Here is a 17,559-nt window from a genome sequence, read left to right as displayed (position 1 = left end):
CTTTGTGTATCAGTGAGGAGGCAGAAACCACACTTTTTTTTTTGGTAACAACTTCATTGAAACATAATTCACATACCATTTGTTGAAAGCGTATAGTTCAGTGACTTTTAGTATGTTCAGAGTTGTTCAGTCATTACCACTATGTAACCCCAGGATACTTTCATCACGGCCAAAAGAAACCCTGTACCCATTAAGCAGCCTGTCTCCATTTCTCCCTCCCCACAACCCCTGGTAACCAGTAATCTGCTCTGTGTCCCCATGGATTCGTCTTTTCTAGGTATTTGTTATAAATGGAGTCGTAGAACATGTGGCTTTTTGTGTCTGACTTCTTTTACTGAGCGTAAGGTTTTGAAGGTTCATCCGCATTTCGTGTTTCGGTTTTCATTTTTATGGCTAAATAATATGTATTGTATGAATGTAGCATGTTTTGTTTATCATTCATCCATTGCTAGACATTGGATTGTTTCTACTTTTTGTCTGTTAGAAATAATGTGTTTATAATTACAAGTTATCGTGTAAAGTATATTGTCATTTCTTTTGGGTATATACCTAGGAGTGAAGTTGCTGGGTTATATAACTTTGTGTTTACTCTTTTGAAGAATTGCCAATGCAACGCTTGTTTTAACAAGTGATTTAATGTAAAGGGTTTTACCTAGATGTTGAAAGAGTGAAAAAGTAAAAAAAAAAAAAGAACACTAAGTGTCATGACACTAAGAACTGCACCAGCAGTGTCAACTCCTAGAGCTGGGGGAACAAAGGGAAAAGGTTGGAATTCAGGACAATTAGAAGGTCTGAGGAGGAACCCTGGGGCTAGGACCCAGACTCCTGAGGAGGGGCCATAGTTGGCTGGTGATAAAAAACCCTCTGAAAGGACATGAGGAAGTTCACTTTGCATGTGTTGCAGGAGCCGCAAACTGGATTAAAATCTTGCCAAGGAAATTGAAAATCTTAATAAATCAAGACTGGTTTTTGCCTAGGCATGAATGTGAGGTCCAAACAGATGTCTCAGGATGTGTACATCTGTAATCCCCCTGGGGTATTTCTGCTGGGGTGTTGGGCTCTGTGTCTTAAGGCTGCTGGTGTTTTGAGTGATGGCCAACATTTGCCGCCTCCTGAGAGCTCTGGCTCTGATTTGGTTCCTGGGGGCTGGGGTTGCTGGCTCCTCAGAATGAATGCTCCCGCGACACACATTATAAAAAGATATTTTGCATCAAGACACTGTGGATGTTAGAACAGCATTCTGCAGGTTACATAACGAGCTCAGGCCTAGCACTCATATGGATCTCTGTGAGTGTGCACAGCTACATCCACTCAGCCTTGAAACCACATGGTTTCAAGTTCACGTTTATTACATTTCAGTATTGCACATTCACAGCAGTTCACATTTACATAGAGACTGCTGTCTTCTTCCTGTGCTCTGAATGACAGCGGTGCCACCCATTGCGGGCCCCTCTGATGCCCCCATGTGAGATTGGAGAGAGGGGCCTGTGTTCTCTGCCCTGCCCTTTGGCTGAGCTTTCTCTGGGTGATCTTGGTGATGGCAATTGTGATGGTGTTGGGGAGCCCAGGACCCTGGTGTCCCAAGCTCTTCTCTGGCTGTCACTGTCTTTGGGTAGTGATTCACTACGGGGACTCGCAGAACTCACTGAAAGCTATTATGCTCATGATAAGTTTATTACAGTGAAAGGATATGGGTACACAGGGCAAGGTCCAGGAGAGATCCAGCAGGAGCCTCCACATGTTCTCTCCTACTGGAGTCTTAAGGACGGTGCATAATTTCACCAGCAATCATGTGTGACAAAACGTGTGAAGTATTGCCAACCAGGAAGTCTGAGTCTCAGTGTCCAGGGTTTTTATTGGCAGTTGATCATATAGGCATAGATTACTTCTATGGCTAACCTTAGTTACTCAGTCTCCTGCCTCTCCAGAGGAGGAGCCCAAGGCCTCTACTATAAATCACGTTGTTAGGTAAACTATCTGGTGTGGTCCAGCCAACACCAATTGCTGTCTAGTCGATTTTGACTCATGGCGACCCCAGGTGTAGAACTGTGCTACACAGAGTTTTCAATGGCTGATTATTCGGAAGTAGATCACCTGGTCTTCATCTGAGGTGCCTGTGGGTAGACTTGAACCTCCAGCCATTCAGTTAAGTGCATGGCGGTTTGTACCACCAAGGGATACTGGTGTGACCCAAGACGCTGGGTAAAGACACTCAGATTAGGCAGGGTATTCCAAGGGCTTAGAAGTTATCTCCACCACTTGACTGTCAGTTTGTCATACGGTAATGGCTTGTGTGTTGCTATGATGCTGGAAGCTATGCCACTGGCATTTCAAATACCAGGAGGGTCATGCATGGTGGACAGGTTTCAGTGGTGCTTCCAGACTAAGACAGACTAGCAAGAAGGATCTGGTGAGCTACTTCTGAAAAAATTGGCTGGTGAAAATCTTATGAGATAGCAGCAGAACGTTGTCTGATACAGTGTCGAAAGGAAGGTGCTCAAAGTATGACTGGGGAAGAGTGCCTCCTCAAAGTAGAGTCGACCCTAATGACATGGATGGAGTAAAGCTTTTGGGACTTTCATTTGCTGATGAAGCACAACTCAGAAGAAACGGCTGCAAACATCCACTAGTAATCGGAACATGGAATGCACGAAGTATGAATCTAGGAAAATTTGAAGTTGTCAAAAATGAAATGGAATGCTCGAAGGTCTGTATCCTAGGCATTAGTGAGCTGAAATGGATTGGTAATGGTAATTTTGAATCAGGCAATCACGTGGTCTACTATGCTGGGAATGATAAATTGAAGAGGAACAGTGTCACATTCATTGTTAGAACATTTTAAGGTCTGTTTTGAAGTACAGTGCTGTCAGTGACAGGATAATATTGGCATGCCTACAAGGAAGACCAGTTAATATGACTGTTATTCAGATTTATGTACCAACCACTAATGCCAAAGCTGAAGAAATTGAAGATTTTTACCAACTTCTGCAGTCTGAAAGTGATCAAACTTACAATAAGGTGCACTGATGATTACTGGTGATGGCAATGCAAAAGTTAGAAACAAAGAAGAAGGCTTAGTAGTTGGAAAATATGGCCTTGATGATTGATAGAAATGACACTGGAGATCTCATGATAGAATTCTGCAAGACCAACAACCTATTAATTGGAAATACCTTTTTTCAACAACATAAACAGGACTACATATGAACCTTGCCAGATGGAATACACAGGAATCAAAGCAACTACATCCGTGGAAAGAGACAATGGAGAAGCTCAGTATCATCAGTCAGATTAAGGCCAGGGAACAACTGCAGAACTGACCATCAGTTGCTCATATGCAAGTTCAAGTTGAAGCTGAAGAAAATTAGAGCAAGTCCATGAGAGCCAAAGTACAACTTTGAATATATTCCACCTGAATTTAGAGACCATCTCAATAATTGATTTGGCACATTGAACACTAATGACTGAAGGCCAGATGAGATATGGCATGACATTAAGGACATCATAAATGAAGAAAACAAAAGGTCATTAAAAAGACAGGAAAGAAAGAAAAGACCAAAATGGGTGTCAGAAGAGACTCTGAACCTTACTCGTGAACATAAGAGTAGCTGAAGTGAATGGAAGAAATGATGAAGTAAAAGAGCTAAACAGAAGATTTCAAAGAGCGACTCAAGAAGACAAAGTATTATAACGAAATATACAAAGATCTGGAGTTAGAAAACCAAAAAGGAAGAATGTGCCCAACATTTCTCAAGCTGAAAGAACTGGGAAAAAATTTCAAGCTTCAAGTTGCAATATTAAAAGATTCTATGGGCAAAAAATTGAATGGCACAGGAAGCATCAAAAGAAGTAAAGAAAACATGGAATCACTGTACCAAAAAGAATTGATCGATGTTCAGCCATTTCAGGAGGTAGCACCTGATCAAGAACTGATGGTATTGAAGAAAGAAGTCCAAGTTGCACTGAAGACATTGGCGAAAAACGGATCCAGGGATCTGTTTCAATAAACAGATGCAATGCTGGGGGTGCTCTCCTATCTATGCCAAAAAGTTTGGAAGACAGTTACCTGGCCCACTGACTGGAAGAGATCCATATTTATGCCCATTCCAAAGAAAGGAGATCCAACATAATGTGGAAATTATTGAACAATATCATTAACATCACACACAAGTAAAATTTTGTAGAAGATAATCCAATAACGGTTTCAGCAGTACATTGACAGGTAACTTCCAGAAATTCAAGCCGGATTCAGATGAGGGCATGAAACCAGGGATATCATCGCTGATGTCAGATGGGTCTTAGCTGAAAGCAGAGAATACCAGAAGGATGTTTACATGTGTTTTATTGATTGTACAAAGGCATTCAACTGTGTGGATCATGACAAATTAAGGGTAACATTGGGAAGGATGGAAATTCCAGAACCCTTAATTGTGCTCATGCAGAACCTGTGCATAGACCAAGAGGCAGTTGTTCGAACAGAACAGAGTAATACTCTGTGGTTTAAAATCAGAAAAAGTGTGCATCAGTATTGTATCCTTTCACCATACTTATTCAGTCTGTATGCTGAGCAAATTGGAGAAGCTGGGCTATATGAAAAACATGATATCAGGATTGGAGGAAGGCTCATTAACAACCTGTAATAGGCAGACAATACAACCTTGCTTGCTGAAATCGAAGTGTACATGAAGCAGCTACTGACTAAAATCTTTTCAGTATGGATTGCACCTCAACATAAAAAAAACAAAAATCCTCACAACTGGAGCAGTAAGTAGCATCATGATGAAAAGATTGAATTTGTCCAGGATTTCGTTTTCCTTGGATCCACAATCAATGCCCACGGAAGCAGTGGTCAAGAAATCAGAGAATGTATCGCCTCGGACAAATCTGCTGCAGAAGACCTCTTTCAAGCGTTAAAAAGCAAAGATGTCACTTTGAGGACTAAGGTGCATCTTACCCAAGCCGCGATATTTTCAGCTGCCTTGACGGGGAATAAGGGAGACCGAAGAAGAATTGATGCCTTTGAATTATGGTGTTGGTGAAGAATATACCATGAATTTCAGAAGAACAAACAAATCTGTCTTGGAAGAAGTACAGCCAGAATGTTCCTTAGAAGTGAGGATGGTGAGACTTTGTCTCAGGTACTTTGGACATGGTATCAGGAGGGACCAGTCACTGGAGTAGGACTGACCTTTTAAGGTCACTATGAATCTGAATCTACTAGATGGCATACAACAACATATGTTATCTCTTGGGAGCCAGGAAGGGGTGGAGCTTTTCTTTGGTATGGGCAGGGTGTGGACAACAGAAACCTGCTGAGTTAATCCTTTTCTACACAGCCTGCCACAGTAGAAGGTAGCTTCTAATCTTGTGACCCTCTCCTTGGTGTCCAGTGACTTCCTGGCCTGGGTTTCAGGGGCCTTGGGTGTCCTCTTGGTGTGTGCGTTTGTGTTAACTCGGATGGGGTGTCCTGTGTGATCTGGAGGTCAGGGCCACGTCCTGTCTGGTTGGAGTCCTCAGCCAATGTCCAGCCCAGGCTGGCTCAGCGGGCACTCAGGGGCGTGGCACACCCTTTGCTGCCTGTATGATTGATTGTCCTGGACACTGACTCTAAAGTGCTCGGAGCAGGGCTCTGGACGCTAATGCTCTCCTTTCCCCCTAGTGCTGGCCCAGGCCCCTCACGAGGATGGGCAGTCTGGAGACCCAATGGAGCCAGCCAAGCCCTTCTTAGACGGAGCCCAGGTGAGCTGTGAGTCCTCTGAAGTTGAAGGTACCACATCCTGCTGCCCTCCCCCAAGCCACAGCCCTGTCTGTCTGACCCCCTCCCTGCCCTGTGCCCACAGAGCGGAGAGTCTCCTGGGGCAGAGACCCCTCGTGAAGGATGACTGACACCCCCCATTCTTTGCCTGGCAGTGTGTCCAGAAAGTCATGACAGGTGGGCAGATGGAGGTGTCCTGAGGTGGGGAGAGCTCCGGCAGGCAGGGGACAAGGTACCGGCTTGGAGCGCTCTTATTTTTTTATTGTGCTTTAAGTGAAAGTTTACAAATCAAGTCATTTTCTCATACAAAAGTTTATATACACCTTGCTATGTACTCCTAGTTGCTCTCCCTCTAATGAGACAGCACACTCCTCTGCACCCTGTATTCCCCATGGAGCACTCTTCTAAACACAGCAAGTCTTGAAGGATCCTGAGCCCTATCCTGGTCTCTGCGTGGGCATTGGGGACGGGCTGTGTGTTTGCTGCTTGGGCTCCACGAGCAGGGGACAGGGCTGCGTGTGGGGCAGCAGTTGGTGTGGTCAGGGGACACAGGTGCATGGCAGCCTGCAGGGGCAGAGGGGCAGTGTTCTCTTGCAAGGCAGTGTGCAGCCCCTCCTTACACTAAACTGTGCAGCAGCATGTTCAGACCCCCTTTGCCTGCAGGTTTGGCAGAGGAGCCTCCCATGCAGCCTCCCCTGGGTCCCAGTTCCACAGGGGCTGTATCTGAGGACACAAGCTCCAGGCGGGGCCTCCCAGGCTCATGCTGTCTTTACAGAGGAGTGGGCCTGGGTCTTGGGACCTCAGGACACAAACCCACACACACTGGGGCCCGACCAGGGCCAGAATAGGCAGAGGGCACAGGTGAGGCCACCAGGTCTTAGCTTATTCTGACTGGTGACAGATGTTGCGGCTAGAAAAGCTGGAAATCCAGGATTTAATGTTGACACTCAGTTCACATTTTAAAACAGAATTGAGTGGGCCCAGGGGGCACATCCATAGGCGGGAATGACAGAAGTAACCTGCAGCCAGTGGCTGGGGCTCCTCACCTTTTTCTAGGGCTTCTTGGCTGTGCCTCGAGGACAGGCTTTGGTCTTTGCTTTACTTCTCTTGGTCTCCATGCAGCTCCTAGCCTGGACTGGCCCTGGTGCCTCCTGGCATGGGAACCAGGCACTCCAGGTGGCCTCCCTGCTGCCCATGCAGCTCATTCTCATTCTTGTCTCTCTCCACCTGGGGTTCTGCCTGATTTTCCAAAAATGGGTTTTCTTTTATTAATTTAGCCATAACGTCTGTTGCACAGAGAAAGAAAGGAATGCACTGATCGTTAACCTGTTCACCTTCCCTTTTTTAAAATTAAGGTGTGTAATACAGTGCTTGCTTTGGTGGCACATATAGTAAATATGGAATTATAGAAGATTAGCAGGGCCCCTTTGCAAAGATGACATGCAAACGCATGAAGCATTCCATAGTTTGGTAGAAACTGTTGATTTGGTGTATGTTTTGCTGTGTATATCCTCAGCAACAACAAAACAAATACAAATTTTACAAATATATGCATATTATAAAATGATCCAACCTTACATCTTAATTATCTAGTGCTGCTATAACAGGTGGGTGCCTTTAACAAGCAAGTTTATTTTCTCACAGTTAGGAGGCTAGAAGTCCGAATTCAGGGGTGGCTCTAGGGGAAGGCTTTCTCTCTCTGTCAGCTCTTGGGGAAGGTCCCTGTCTTTTCAGCTTTTATTCCTTGGCTTCTTGGTGATCTTCATGTGTTAGGGCATCTGCCGTCCCCCGTCTCTGCTTCCATGCTTGTTTGTTTAATCTCTTTTGTAGTTCAAAAGAGACTGATTTAAAACATGCCCTACACTAATGCTATCTCATTAACATAAGAAAGAAACCCATTCCCAAATGGGATTATAACAACGGGTATACAGGTTAGGATTTGCGACACATATTTTTTTGGGACACAATTCAAGCCATGACACTTCACAAAAGCAAGCAAAGTTAATGTGCCCTGGGTGGCCCCCCTCTTCAGAGGCGACTACTTTTGATGGTTTGCTGTGTGTTCTTCCTCCCTTCCCTTACGTACATATACATGGCACATGCACGTACATGTATTTGTACATATGCACATAGATGTCCCCAAAGAAACCCTGCTAACGCTCCGCAGCCTGCTCTTTTCCCTTATTTCGGGGCCGCTTCCAGGGGCACATGCAACTAACCCATTCTTTTAGCAGCTTCTTAGGAGTCAGTGCAACTCCCTCATGATCTGTTGTCCTGCCCAGCTGGAGTTTTGGGCTGCTGCTGTCCATTCCTCACCCTTCAGAGCAGTGAGGTGGGCACCGAAGTTTGTCCCTAGAAGGCAGTCCCAGTGTTTCTGGTCCTGGTGGGTAACCCAAGGGCTTCCCAGGGGCAGGGAGGCCATTGCTCACAGACATTGACCGAACACACAGAGGGAGGGCGCAATGGCCAAGGAGCATGTCCACGGGCTCCTGCAGGTAAGTGGGGAGGCTGGGCCACACTCTGCCTGTCAGAGTCAGTGCCCTACCCTCAACTCCATCCCTGGGTTTCCTGAAAAGCCTCAAGGCCTGGGAATTCCCATGGTGGCACTGCCCAGCCGGCTTACTGGGTGTTGGAAGGCTAGCAATGTTTAGAGACGAGCCAGGGGTGCATTACCATAAAACTCTGATGGCAAATAAAAAGCACAAAGCTGAATCCAGAGGGATGCTGTTCATGGAAGAAGCAAGGAGCCTGGCCTTCCCCCGCTGGGAGAGGATGCATGGGAAGCTGGTCTCAGTGGCTACCTCTGGGCCCTACTGTGGGAGGCAACCCTTGCCTGGGTCTCCCTAGCCTATTGGGGTGGTTTATTTTACCATGTGCATGTATTACCTTTAAACATAAACCACCAGTAAAAAACAGCCCCAGTAGTCCTGACATCCCCGGTTGTGTTACTGAAGGTCTCTCTGAGCTCCAGGCCAGAAAAATGTATTTCCTGTAACTGGACAGCTTCTTGTCCCTCCTCCTGGCTTCCCTGAGCATTTGGACTCAGTTTTATGCACAGTTGCAATAAGTTCCTGTGCTGAGGGGCTGGGATGTGGAGAGACTTCTCTTTTTTCTTTCTACTTTTTTTGATTCTCAATTTTTGCAATTGTTCTGGATCAGCTTATTGTGCTTCGTGTCATCCCAAGGCACTAAGGAGTCCTGCAAGTCGGTGACTTAGGATGGTGGGAGCCTGTGGTATGTCACTGTGGGGGGCGTTGTTGAAGAGTCCTGGTGGGTGGAGAGCTTGCTCATTCCTGGGTGTGAAGTTAACTTAGTTCCCTGGGCCAGAATTCGCCCAGTGGCAAGTGTACTGTCACCAAATACTGGATCTGAATCTGTTCCCTAAAGAGAGAGACTCCTACATAATTCTTAACAGGTTTCACCCAAACTTGTCAGCATTTCCCACCAATAAACGCTGTCTCCCCATTTTACAGCGGGTCAGGGCCCGGGCTGCAGCAGCACTGAAAGCCCTGGGCACAGGGCAAGGACACAGATATTCTCTGAAGATGCCAGGGGAGAGTGAGGTAGACAGTGCCTCTCTGCCCCCTGCCTGGGGCTTGAGGATGCCACTCAAGAGGCCACCGAGCACTGGTGAGTGCCGGGGCGGCAAGCAGGACTGCAAGGCCATCAACCTGCAGGTGAAGCTGGAGGTGCTGCGGCGCTTTGAAGCCGGAGAGAAGCTGAGTTGGGTTGCCAAGGCCCTGGGGCTGTCCACCTCCACCGTGGCCATAATCCGAGACAACAAGGACAAGATCCGGGCGAGTTCCCAGGCGGCCACGCCACAGGCAGCCACCAAGCTGACGCGAAGCCGCAGCCTGGTGATGGAGAACATGGAGCGGTTGCTGAGCGTGTGGATCGAGGATCAGAACCAGCGTAATGTGCCCATCAATGTCATGCTCATCCAAGAGAAGGCGCGTAGCTTGTTCGAGGACCTCAAGCGGGAGCAGGGTGAGGGCGCAGAGTCCGAAACGTTTGGGGCCAGTCGCGGGTGGTTTGCCCGCTTCAAGGCACGCCACAGCCTGCAAGGCATTGGAGCGAGCGGTGAGGCCGCGAGCACCAATGCAGAGGCTGCCAGCAAGTACCCTGCTCTGCTGCAGAGAGTGATTCAGGATGGTGGCTACACGCCCCAGCAGGTGTTCAATGTGGACGAAACCGGGCTTTTCTAGAAGCGGCTGCCGGATAGGACGTTCATTTCCCTAGAGGAGAAGTCGGCTCCCGGATTCAAGGCCGTCCGGGATCTCCTGACCCTGCTTCTCGGCAGTAACGTGGCCGGTGACTTTAAGCTGAAGCCCTTGCTGGTGTACCCCTTGGAGAACCCGCGTGCCCTCAAGGGCTTCTCCAAGCCCAATCTGCCTGTGGTGTGGCGCTCGCACAAGAAGGCCTGGGTGACCATGGGCCTCTTCCAGGAGTGGTTTGTACACTTCTTCTGCCCGGCTGTGGAGAGATACTGTGCCCAGAACGGCCTCCCGTACAAAGCGCTGCTTGTCCTGGACAGTGCCCCTGGCCACCCCGGGAACCTGGACGACCTCTCAGACCACGTGCGCGTGGAGTACTTGCCCAAGAACACCACGGCCCTCATTCAGCCCATGAACCAGGACATCATCGCCACCTTCAAGGCTTGCTACTTGCGGAGGGTCTTCCGCCTACTGGCAGCCAGGGCAAGTGGGCTGGACAAGCAATCTACTATCCAGGACTTCTGGCAGGATTACACCATCCTGGACGCAGTCTACAATGTCTCCGAGTCCTGGGAGGAACTCCTCCCGGCGATGCTGAATGGAGGGTAGAGGAAACTATGGCCCGAGTGCGTCCAGGGTGACAAAGACACCGTGCATGCTGATACCCTTCTGCAGATCCGGCGGGACATTGTGGCGCTGGCGAAGAGTGCGGGCTTCTTGGAGGTGGCTGAGGCCGACATCGTGGAGCTGCTGCAGTGCTGCAGCGTGGACCTGTCCAATGAGGAGCTGATGGGGCTGGAGCAGGAGCGCGCAGCCGGGGAGGAGAGTGAGGATAGCCCGCCTACCCCCCGCCAGCTCACGGCCAGGCACCTGGCCAAGGCCCTAGCTCACTTTGACGCTGGCCTGCAGATCCTCAGTGACAACTACCCCAACCTAGAGAGCAGCCTCAAAGTGAATCGGGGTGTCAACAACATGATCAGCTGCTACCGGCAGCTCTTTAAGGAGAAGAGGAGAGGCCCCAAGTAGTGGTGTGGGTGGCGGGCTGGGAGTTTGAGGCCACAGGACCTGGCGGGGACCCTGCTGCCTTCATGTGGAAGTTAGAGTGGTTCTGAATGTTCCTATATTGTGGTATTTAATTCTCCAGATGTTTTTTTATCATCACTAATTTATTATCTCAAGTGAACTTCTCTCAATACATGGTTCTAGAAAGCCTGAATGAACTCTCACGTGTGATTTTATTATATGCTGGGGCCCCGGGAGCAGTTTTGTAGCGAAAGTCCTTGAGAAATCCAGGTTCATGATGCCACATCCCCTTCTGTCATTCCTGACACCTATATTTTACACCTTCAGTGTACACTGGATGCAGATCCCATCAGTGGAGGGGTCGCACATGTTTTCTGATCTCCCCAGTGGTCTGCTGGGTTCAGGCCTTCAGACCGTGAGGGTTGAACCCATCAGAGCCCCTAAAGAGCCTCAGAGAGTAGACGAGGGAGATACAGCTGCCTGGACACACCTCCCAGCCCAGTTCCTCCAGCACCCTGGATGCTTCTCACCTCCCTCCCTGCACCCAAAATGATGCTGTGCACTGGCTGGCTGGGAAGAGGGAGAAAGGACTTCGGCCAGGGGTGGTTGAGCATGTGCAGTGCCACACTCCTGGCTCTGCCCACTAAGCCTCTCAGCGCCGTCATGGCTCAGCTGCAGGCATTCCAGGCCAGACCCTGAGTGCTTGCTAATTCTTCCTCTCTCCTCTTGTCTCTTCCCCTTTCCCTGCTTTCTCCTCCCTGCACTCCCTCTGCCCACGGTCTCCTTTTGACTCCCACCACACCCCTTTGAATCTCTTCTTCCCCTGGCCAGTGGCTCATCCCAGGCATTTGAAGATGAGGCCAGGATCTAACGTGGGAAGACTGGTGGCTTCCAGATGCCCCTCAGGAGGAGGCCTTCAGGGACGGCACATGGGAAATCCATGGGGAAGCGGCCCATTTGGGTAAGAACACAGGTTATGGGGGATGCCCTGGCCTCATTGCAGGACATGCAGGTCCTCAGGTGAATGGCCTCTGTTTCCGGCCTTTACCTGAGCCTGTACCCCTTCTTCAGGAGCAGGGAGGGGTTAACAAACCAACCACTTGGGGATTAGGGCAGGGGATTGCCCAGGGTATAACCCTGGCCTGAAGGTTTGGCTTGGGAGCATGCCTCTCATCTGCTCTCCATACACACGTGAGCACACCTGGTTGAGGTCCACCCAGATCCAACCTTGATCACACATGTGAGAAAGCACACCTTGCTGGCCTGGCCTCTTATGCCTGAGCAGGTGGTCCTTCTGCCTTCTGTGCCTCAACTCTTGGGCTGTCTTGGGGATTCACAGTTCAGGGCTCTCCTAGGAAGGTCCATCATGAATGTATCTCTGGATCTTAGGATTGCTGGTCTATGCCTTATGTTAGTTGTCTGCACTATTCACTGTAGAATCAGGGTCAGATGAGAGATCAACTTCAAATACTACCTCTGGGCATGTTAATCAGATGAAGGGGAAGATCACCTTGACGATGATGCCTAATTATGGTAGGTCAGTGTTACATCTCCACCCATGAGTCCAAGGTAGTGGGTCAGTGTGCGCCTGGCTGCCCTGGCAGGGAGGCCTGGCTAGGTCTTTTCAGTAAACTGAAATCTTCCTTGTGCATGCGTTACAGTTTCCCACCATTACAGTTTCCTGTTGTCCCAGCTCTGAACCACATCCGGGAAGACTTCAGGTGGAATACCAAGGGGCAGTTTTATCACTGTTTTAACCTTTTCCTCTCTAAAAAGAAGACAATTCCATGTATTTTAGAAGCAGTGAGATAGTCAAGCAAGTGACGAAGGCCAAGCTAGAAAAAAGGAAGTCTCCCCTTTAGCTCTGTCGGCTGAAGCGATTTGAAGCTGTTGGCATCGGGAATGAAGAAATGTTGATCATCGCCTTATCAGAAGGCGACACCAACTTTCGCTACTACATGCAAAATGAGAACATGTATGATGTACTGCATGAAGCTCACATTAGTATTGGGCATGGAGGGAAACACAGGATGCTGGCAGAGCTGGAGAAGTACAAGAATGTGACGCAGGAAGCCATACTCTTGTACCTGAAGCTCTACAGCCCCTGGGAGGAGAAGTTAAACCCTGTGAAGAAAGGCATTGTGGTGAAGTCCATGGTGTTTGTGCAGACCAGGAGCCAATGCCTGTGGACCTTGTTGACATGAGTCTGAGAACAAGAGCAGTGGCATTCCTGACTTGGAGGTACCAGGAACCAGAGTGGAGCTATGTAGTATGTGCCACACAAGCTATCAGGAAGCCCATGCATGTGAATCATGCACCACAAATGTGCACCTGTCCTGTGGACAGAGAAACTCAGGGCGCGAAGATGATGATTTGAGGAGAGCCTTGCTTCTTCAGAGAAGCTTCACTGCCTCCATGTAAAAAGATGAAGTAGGACTCAAAGCATTCCCAGGTGCTGGCATTGATGACACTGTCAGAATTCCTATCTTGGATTTAAACAGGGGAAAGGCTGAGGTCAGAAACATCTTGTGTGTGATGCTTTCCATCAGAGATGGGCAGTTTTATTGATAAGGCCGGGAACAACTAGCCAGTTTTTCACCGGGTATCAATTCATGGTGTGCTCAGAGCCTTCATTTTTTATCGAGGAAGTCTCACCTGAGGAATGGTCCCTGAGTGAACTTGCAAGTGTCCCGTCTCCTGGCAGGCAGGGACACAGGCAGTGCATGTGCGAAGCCAAATGTGGGACCAGTAAGTCCCTGCAGGTCCTCCCCAGCCTTCCGTTCCTCCAGATGTCATTTGGGCTTTTCTGCTGTAATAAATGAGATACTGATGGGGTTCTGTCCAGTCTCTTCCCCCAGGAATTAAAAACTTCCAATATGAAGTGGTATGGAGACCTGGAAACCTGAACTTCCATCTGCCTCTCCCTGCCTTACTGTACTGACCTCTTCACAGGCTGTCTCCATGGTCAAGAGTTGGCTGACTTCAGTGTAAACATGTTCAATAAAGAACCAGTTTTATTTGAGTGTGTGATGATTTGTAAGGTTCTATCTAGGATTTGTTTTATCAGAATTGGTAAGGGACACACCCATGAATTAAAAGAAAGAGGAGAGGTGAGTGATTAGTGTCCGGGAGGGGAGATGTGGTGGGTGGGAATGGGCAAGTGATGAAGACATTATTGGGACAGGGAGGAAGAGCCCGTCTTCCTACAGGCTGTGAGGAGCTTGTCCTTAGGATGTGGCATCCAGGTGGAGATGACACATGGCTCTTCTAGGAAGAGACTCACATGGCAAGAGGCCTAATGAGCAGGGAAGATGACCTATGGGAAGGGTGAACATATCTCGGGCTTTACGGATCCCTGGGTTTGTCCCTTTCTATAGGGTCTTACGTGAACTCCTGGGACTTCTTTCCTCCCGGGCACCCAGTCTGCATAGAGACCTCTCTGTGGAACTTCTGAACCTATAGGAAGGTGGCGTGGGCCCCAGGGGGTGGGGGGCTGAGGACAGAGGGAACCCCCATGAGGTCACCCGAATGAAGATGTCCATCTTTGTTGTTGGACCTGGAGGTGAGTGAGTGGGTACCTTGCCCAGCCCTGCTTCAGCTGCTTGTGCTGGGCTCCTGGGACTTAGTCGTGAACCAGCAAGTATTCCTCTCTGGAGGAGCTCATGGAATACCACTGTGTGAGAAAGTGCAGGTATTTTAGGGGCACTGAGAGAGGCACCCACCAGGGAAGGCTTTCTGAAAAAGGGTGAGAATGAGGCAGTTTGGGTTGAGAATGGGTACAGGAGAAGACATGAGCAAAGGAATTGGCATGAATGGAGGCCCAGAAGGCTAGATGCAGCTTGCTGTCCGTTGAACATTCAAAAATTCCAGTTTTTCTGAAGCAGACAATGTGTTGAGGAACAAGGCTATACAAAAGTACAGGGGCCAGGTCACAAAAGGTCATGACTACCAAACCAAGAATCTTGGAATTTATCCTTTGGACCATGGTGTATTTATCTATTGCTGTGTAAAAAATTACCCCCAAAATTAATGGCCTAAAACAATAAACTTCTCACACGGTTTTCCTGGGTCAGGAATTTGGCACTGCCTTGGCTGGCTGGTTCTGGCTCAGGGTCTCTCATAAGGTTGAAATTAAGATGTCAGCTGGGACTACAGTCATCTGTGGCTTAACTGAGCTTGGAAGACCTACTTCTTAGTTCACTCACATACTTGGCAAGTTAGTGCTGATTGCTGGTAGGTTCCTTGCCATGGACCTCTCCATGGAAATTCTTGTATGTCCTCACAACATCTCTGAGTTCCCTTCATGCCCAACCCACTGACTGCACATGACAGGTATTAGTAGAACATATGTCAGATGCTCTAATTGTGTGGTGACCTCATCTAGTCTCATCCACCCTAGCCTCATTCAAGCCAGTTCCTCTGCTCATAATGTTCCCTCATCCACACCTAGACTGGCCTAGTCCAGTCCTTGGTCTCTTTTTTCAGTATATTACAGTACATGGAGAAAGCCACAGCTGTCTCAGAGAAGGCCCGGAAGAATGCAAGACAGGGCACTGCTCTGAGCTCTGATTGATGGGAAATGAGGCCGTGTGGGATAGTGGTGAAGAGCCCAGGCTGTGGGGCAAGAGGACTGAGGTAAGCCCAGCTTCGCCACTTACTAGACTGGACAAGTTATTTTATGTTTCTCTACCTCGGGTTTTCTCAGTGATAATGGGGATAAAAACACCTACCTCAAATATTTGTTGTTCGGATGAAAATCTGGGGCATGTAATGTGCTCACTTGGCACATAGTAAAAAAAAAACATAGTAAGCATACCATAATTGAAGGTTAAATAGAAAAACGGTGGAGATTTATGTCTCTAGAACTGGAACAAGTGTGCTGTGTGAGGGAGACCGTCAATAACTCACTCAAATGCTGACTTTGACTACGTACTGTCTTAGTGTAAACACTAGGCTGGTGCTGCAATAGAAATTAAAAATTTTATTGAATAATTTCGTTCTGTGGAATGGAGAAACATTTGGCATTCAAACAGACTGCATAGTGTGTTCTGCCTTGCAAGTAAAACAGTGGGGTACTTAACAGGCAGAGTAAACAAATGCAAATGGTTTCCCATGAAAGAGGATGCAGGGGAAAGAAGAAGGAATTTATAAGGAGTTGTCAAACTACAAACTTAACATCAATTTGTAACCTAACACAAACCTTTTATTCATGGTACAATTTGACTAAGGCAATATTTCTAAAGTATTAAACATTCTTGATGTGGAGATTTAGTGACGGATTGCAGGCTGAGTCAAACCTGGTTGGAGTCCTTGAAATATAAAGTCAACCATTATTTAGGAAAGAGTGAAGATTAAATCAGCTCTAAATCTGAAGTCTTTTGAAAAGTAAACATCGCCCATCTGGCTAAGAGGGATGAGTTAGGCTTAGTCATTCAGTGGGTGAATTCCTTGAAAGTAGTTAAGATATCAAGTTTATTTACATAAGTTAACACCCAAATTTTTGCACTCTTTGTGTTGCAGACAGTCAAGACTTTTATAGCTGCAAAGTGCCTTTTTATTTTAACAAACTTAATTTCTACCTAGTTTCAAAATTTGCAAAGAACTAGCAGAAATACAACGGGAAAATCTAATGAGTGAAGATTAATTTGGGGGTTAAGATGTAGGACTAAGGCTTGATATATACCTCTGTTGGCCATAGAGATATTTACAAGTTCTAACCTCATTTAACATTATCAGTCCTATTTTATACCCTCTTTTTTTTTGTTGTTGTTGAACAAGGCACCTTCTGTGGGGCCAGCTGCATAAACATTTCTAACAGGCACTGAGCAAATGTTTATCTAGGTAAGAAATTCTGGTTCTTGTCTTCAAAGTTTTTCAAGCAGTAAAACTGTGACAAAAGGCTGAATGGTTTCTTTAGAAGGGTAGAAATGAAAATCTTAGTTTAAATTAGAATTTTGATCTGAAGTCACTCAATTTAGATGTGCTAGCACCTCAGTTTCTAAAATTTACATCTATGTCTCCCCATTTTGATCAAGGTAGGCAGTGGAAGATCACACACAGAGAAATTTTCTGTCTTCTGCAAAGACTTGGAGTCTCTAGAATGGCTGCTCTGTGTGAGTCTTTAAGCTACTGTTTTCAGGTGACTTCTGTCTACAGGGAACTGGATTTCATCTTGTTTTCCTCTGAACTCTATACACAGGAGTTTTTGCTGCAGCTGGGCCATTCTTCTGGCAGTTTTCAAGATTGTGAATTCTGTCTTTTAGCAGTCAGACACCATTTGACTTTTTAGCAGCCAGTTGGGTATCATCTAACTTCACCTTGCCATAGTTCTGGTTTTTATTTTCAGGGTGGATAAATTCTGATTAAGGTGAGTGTTGTGAACAGGGCTGTATTAGAGGAATAATTGGCATTTTAAAAAGAATTTGTAGAATTGAACATCATTTTCCTTAAAAAAAAAATTAGTTTTTCTAAATAATTTGTCACATGGCTGTATGTCTCGAAGGTTGGCTGTGGTAATTACAAACACAGTGTATAATACATTTAATAAGTCCTTTAATAATAATAATA

At 47.2% G+C, this 17,559-nt stretch overlaps 1 protein-coding gene and 1 non-coding gene across 8 annotated transcripts in view; both read left to right on the top strand.

Moving 5' to 3' along the window:
* The window catches only part of LOC126086076 (putative CENPB DNA-binding domain-containing protein 1), an 82,047-nt gene that overhangs the window by 3,830 nt on the left and 60,658 nt on the right, over window positions 1-17,559 (top strand). For 3 of the 7 annotated variants that reach the window (XR_007519409.1, XR_007519408.1, XR_007519407.1), the window contains exons 2-4: window positions 5,660-5,739; window positions 11,824-11,953; window positions 15,478-15,627. Coding sequence is in view for 3 of the 7 variants with exons in the window: in XM_049902133.1 (XP_049758090.1) it covers window positions 5,660-5,739; window positions 9,229-9,960 (812 nt within the window). In the remaining 4 variants the exon portion in view is untranslated. Of the gene's footprint in view, window positions 1-5,659; window positions 5,740-5,910; window positions 5,988-9,228; window positions 9,962-11,823; window positions 11,954-15,477 lie in introns of those variants that run through there. The other 4 variants (XM_049902134.1, XM_049902133.1, XR_007519406.1 and 1 more) reach the window with 3 other exon arrangements.
* LOC126086403 (U6 spliceosomal RNA) lies at window positions 7,123-7,225 on the top strand. The gene has a single exon (XR_007519492.1). It is a non-coding gene; the product is annotated as a U6 spliceosomal RNA (small nuclear RNA).

Source organism: Elephas maximus, chromosome 11 (genome assembly GCF_024166365.1).
Source record: "Elephas maximus indicus isolate mEleMax1 chromosome 11, mEleMax1 primary haplotype, whole genome shotgun sequence".
Classification (NCBI taxonomy): Eukaryota; Metazoa; Chordata; class Mammalia; order Proboscidea; family Elephantidae; genus Elephas; species Elephas maximus.
This window is presented reverse-complemented; position numbering and strand designations above follow the sequence as displayed.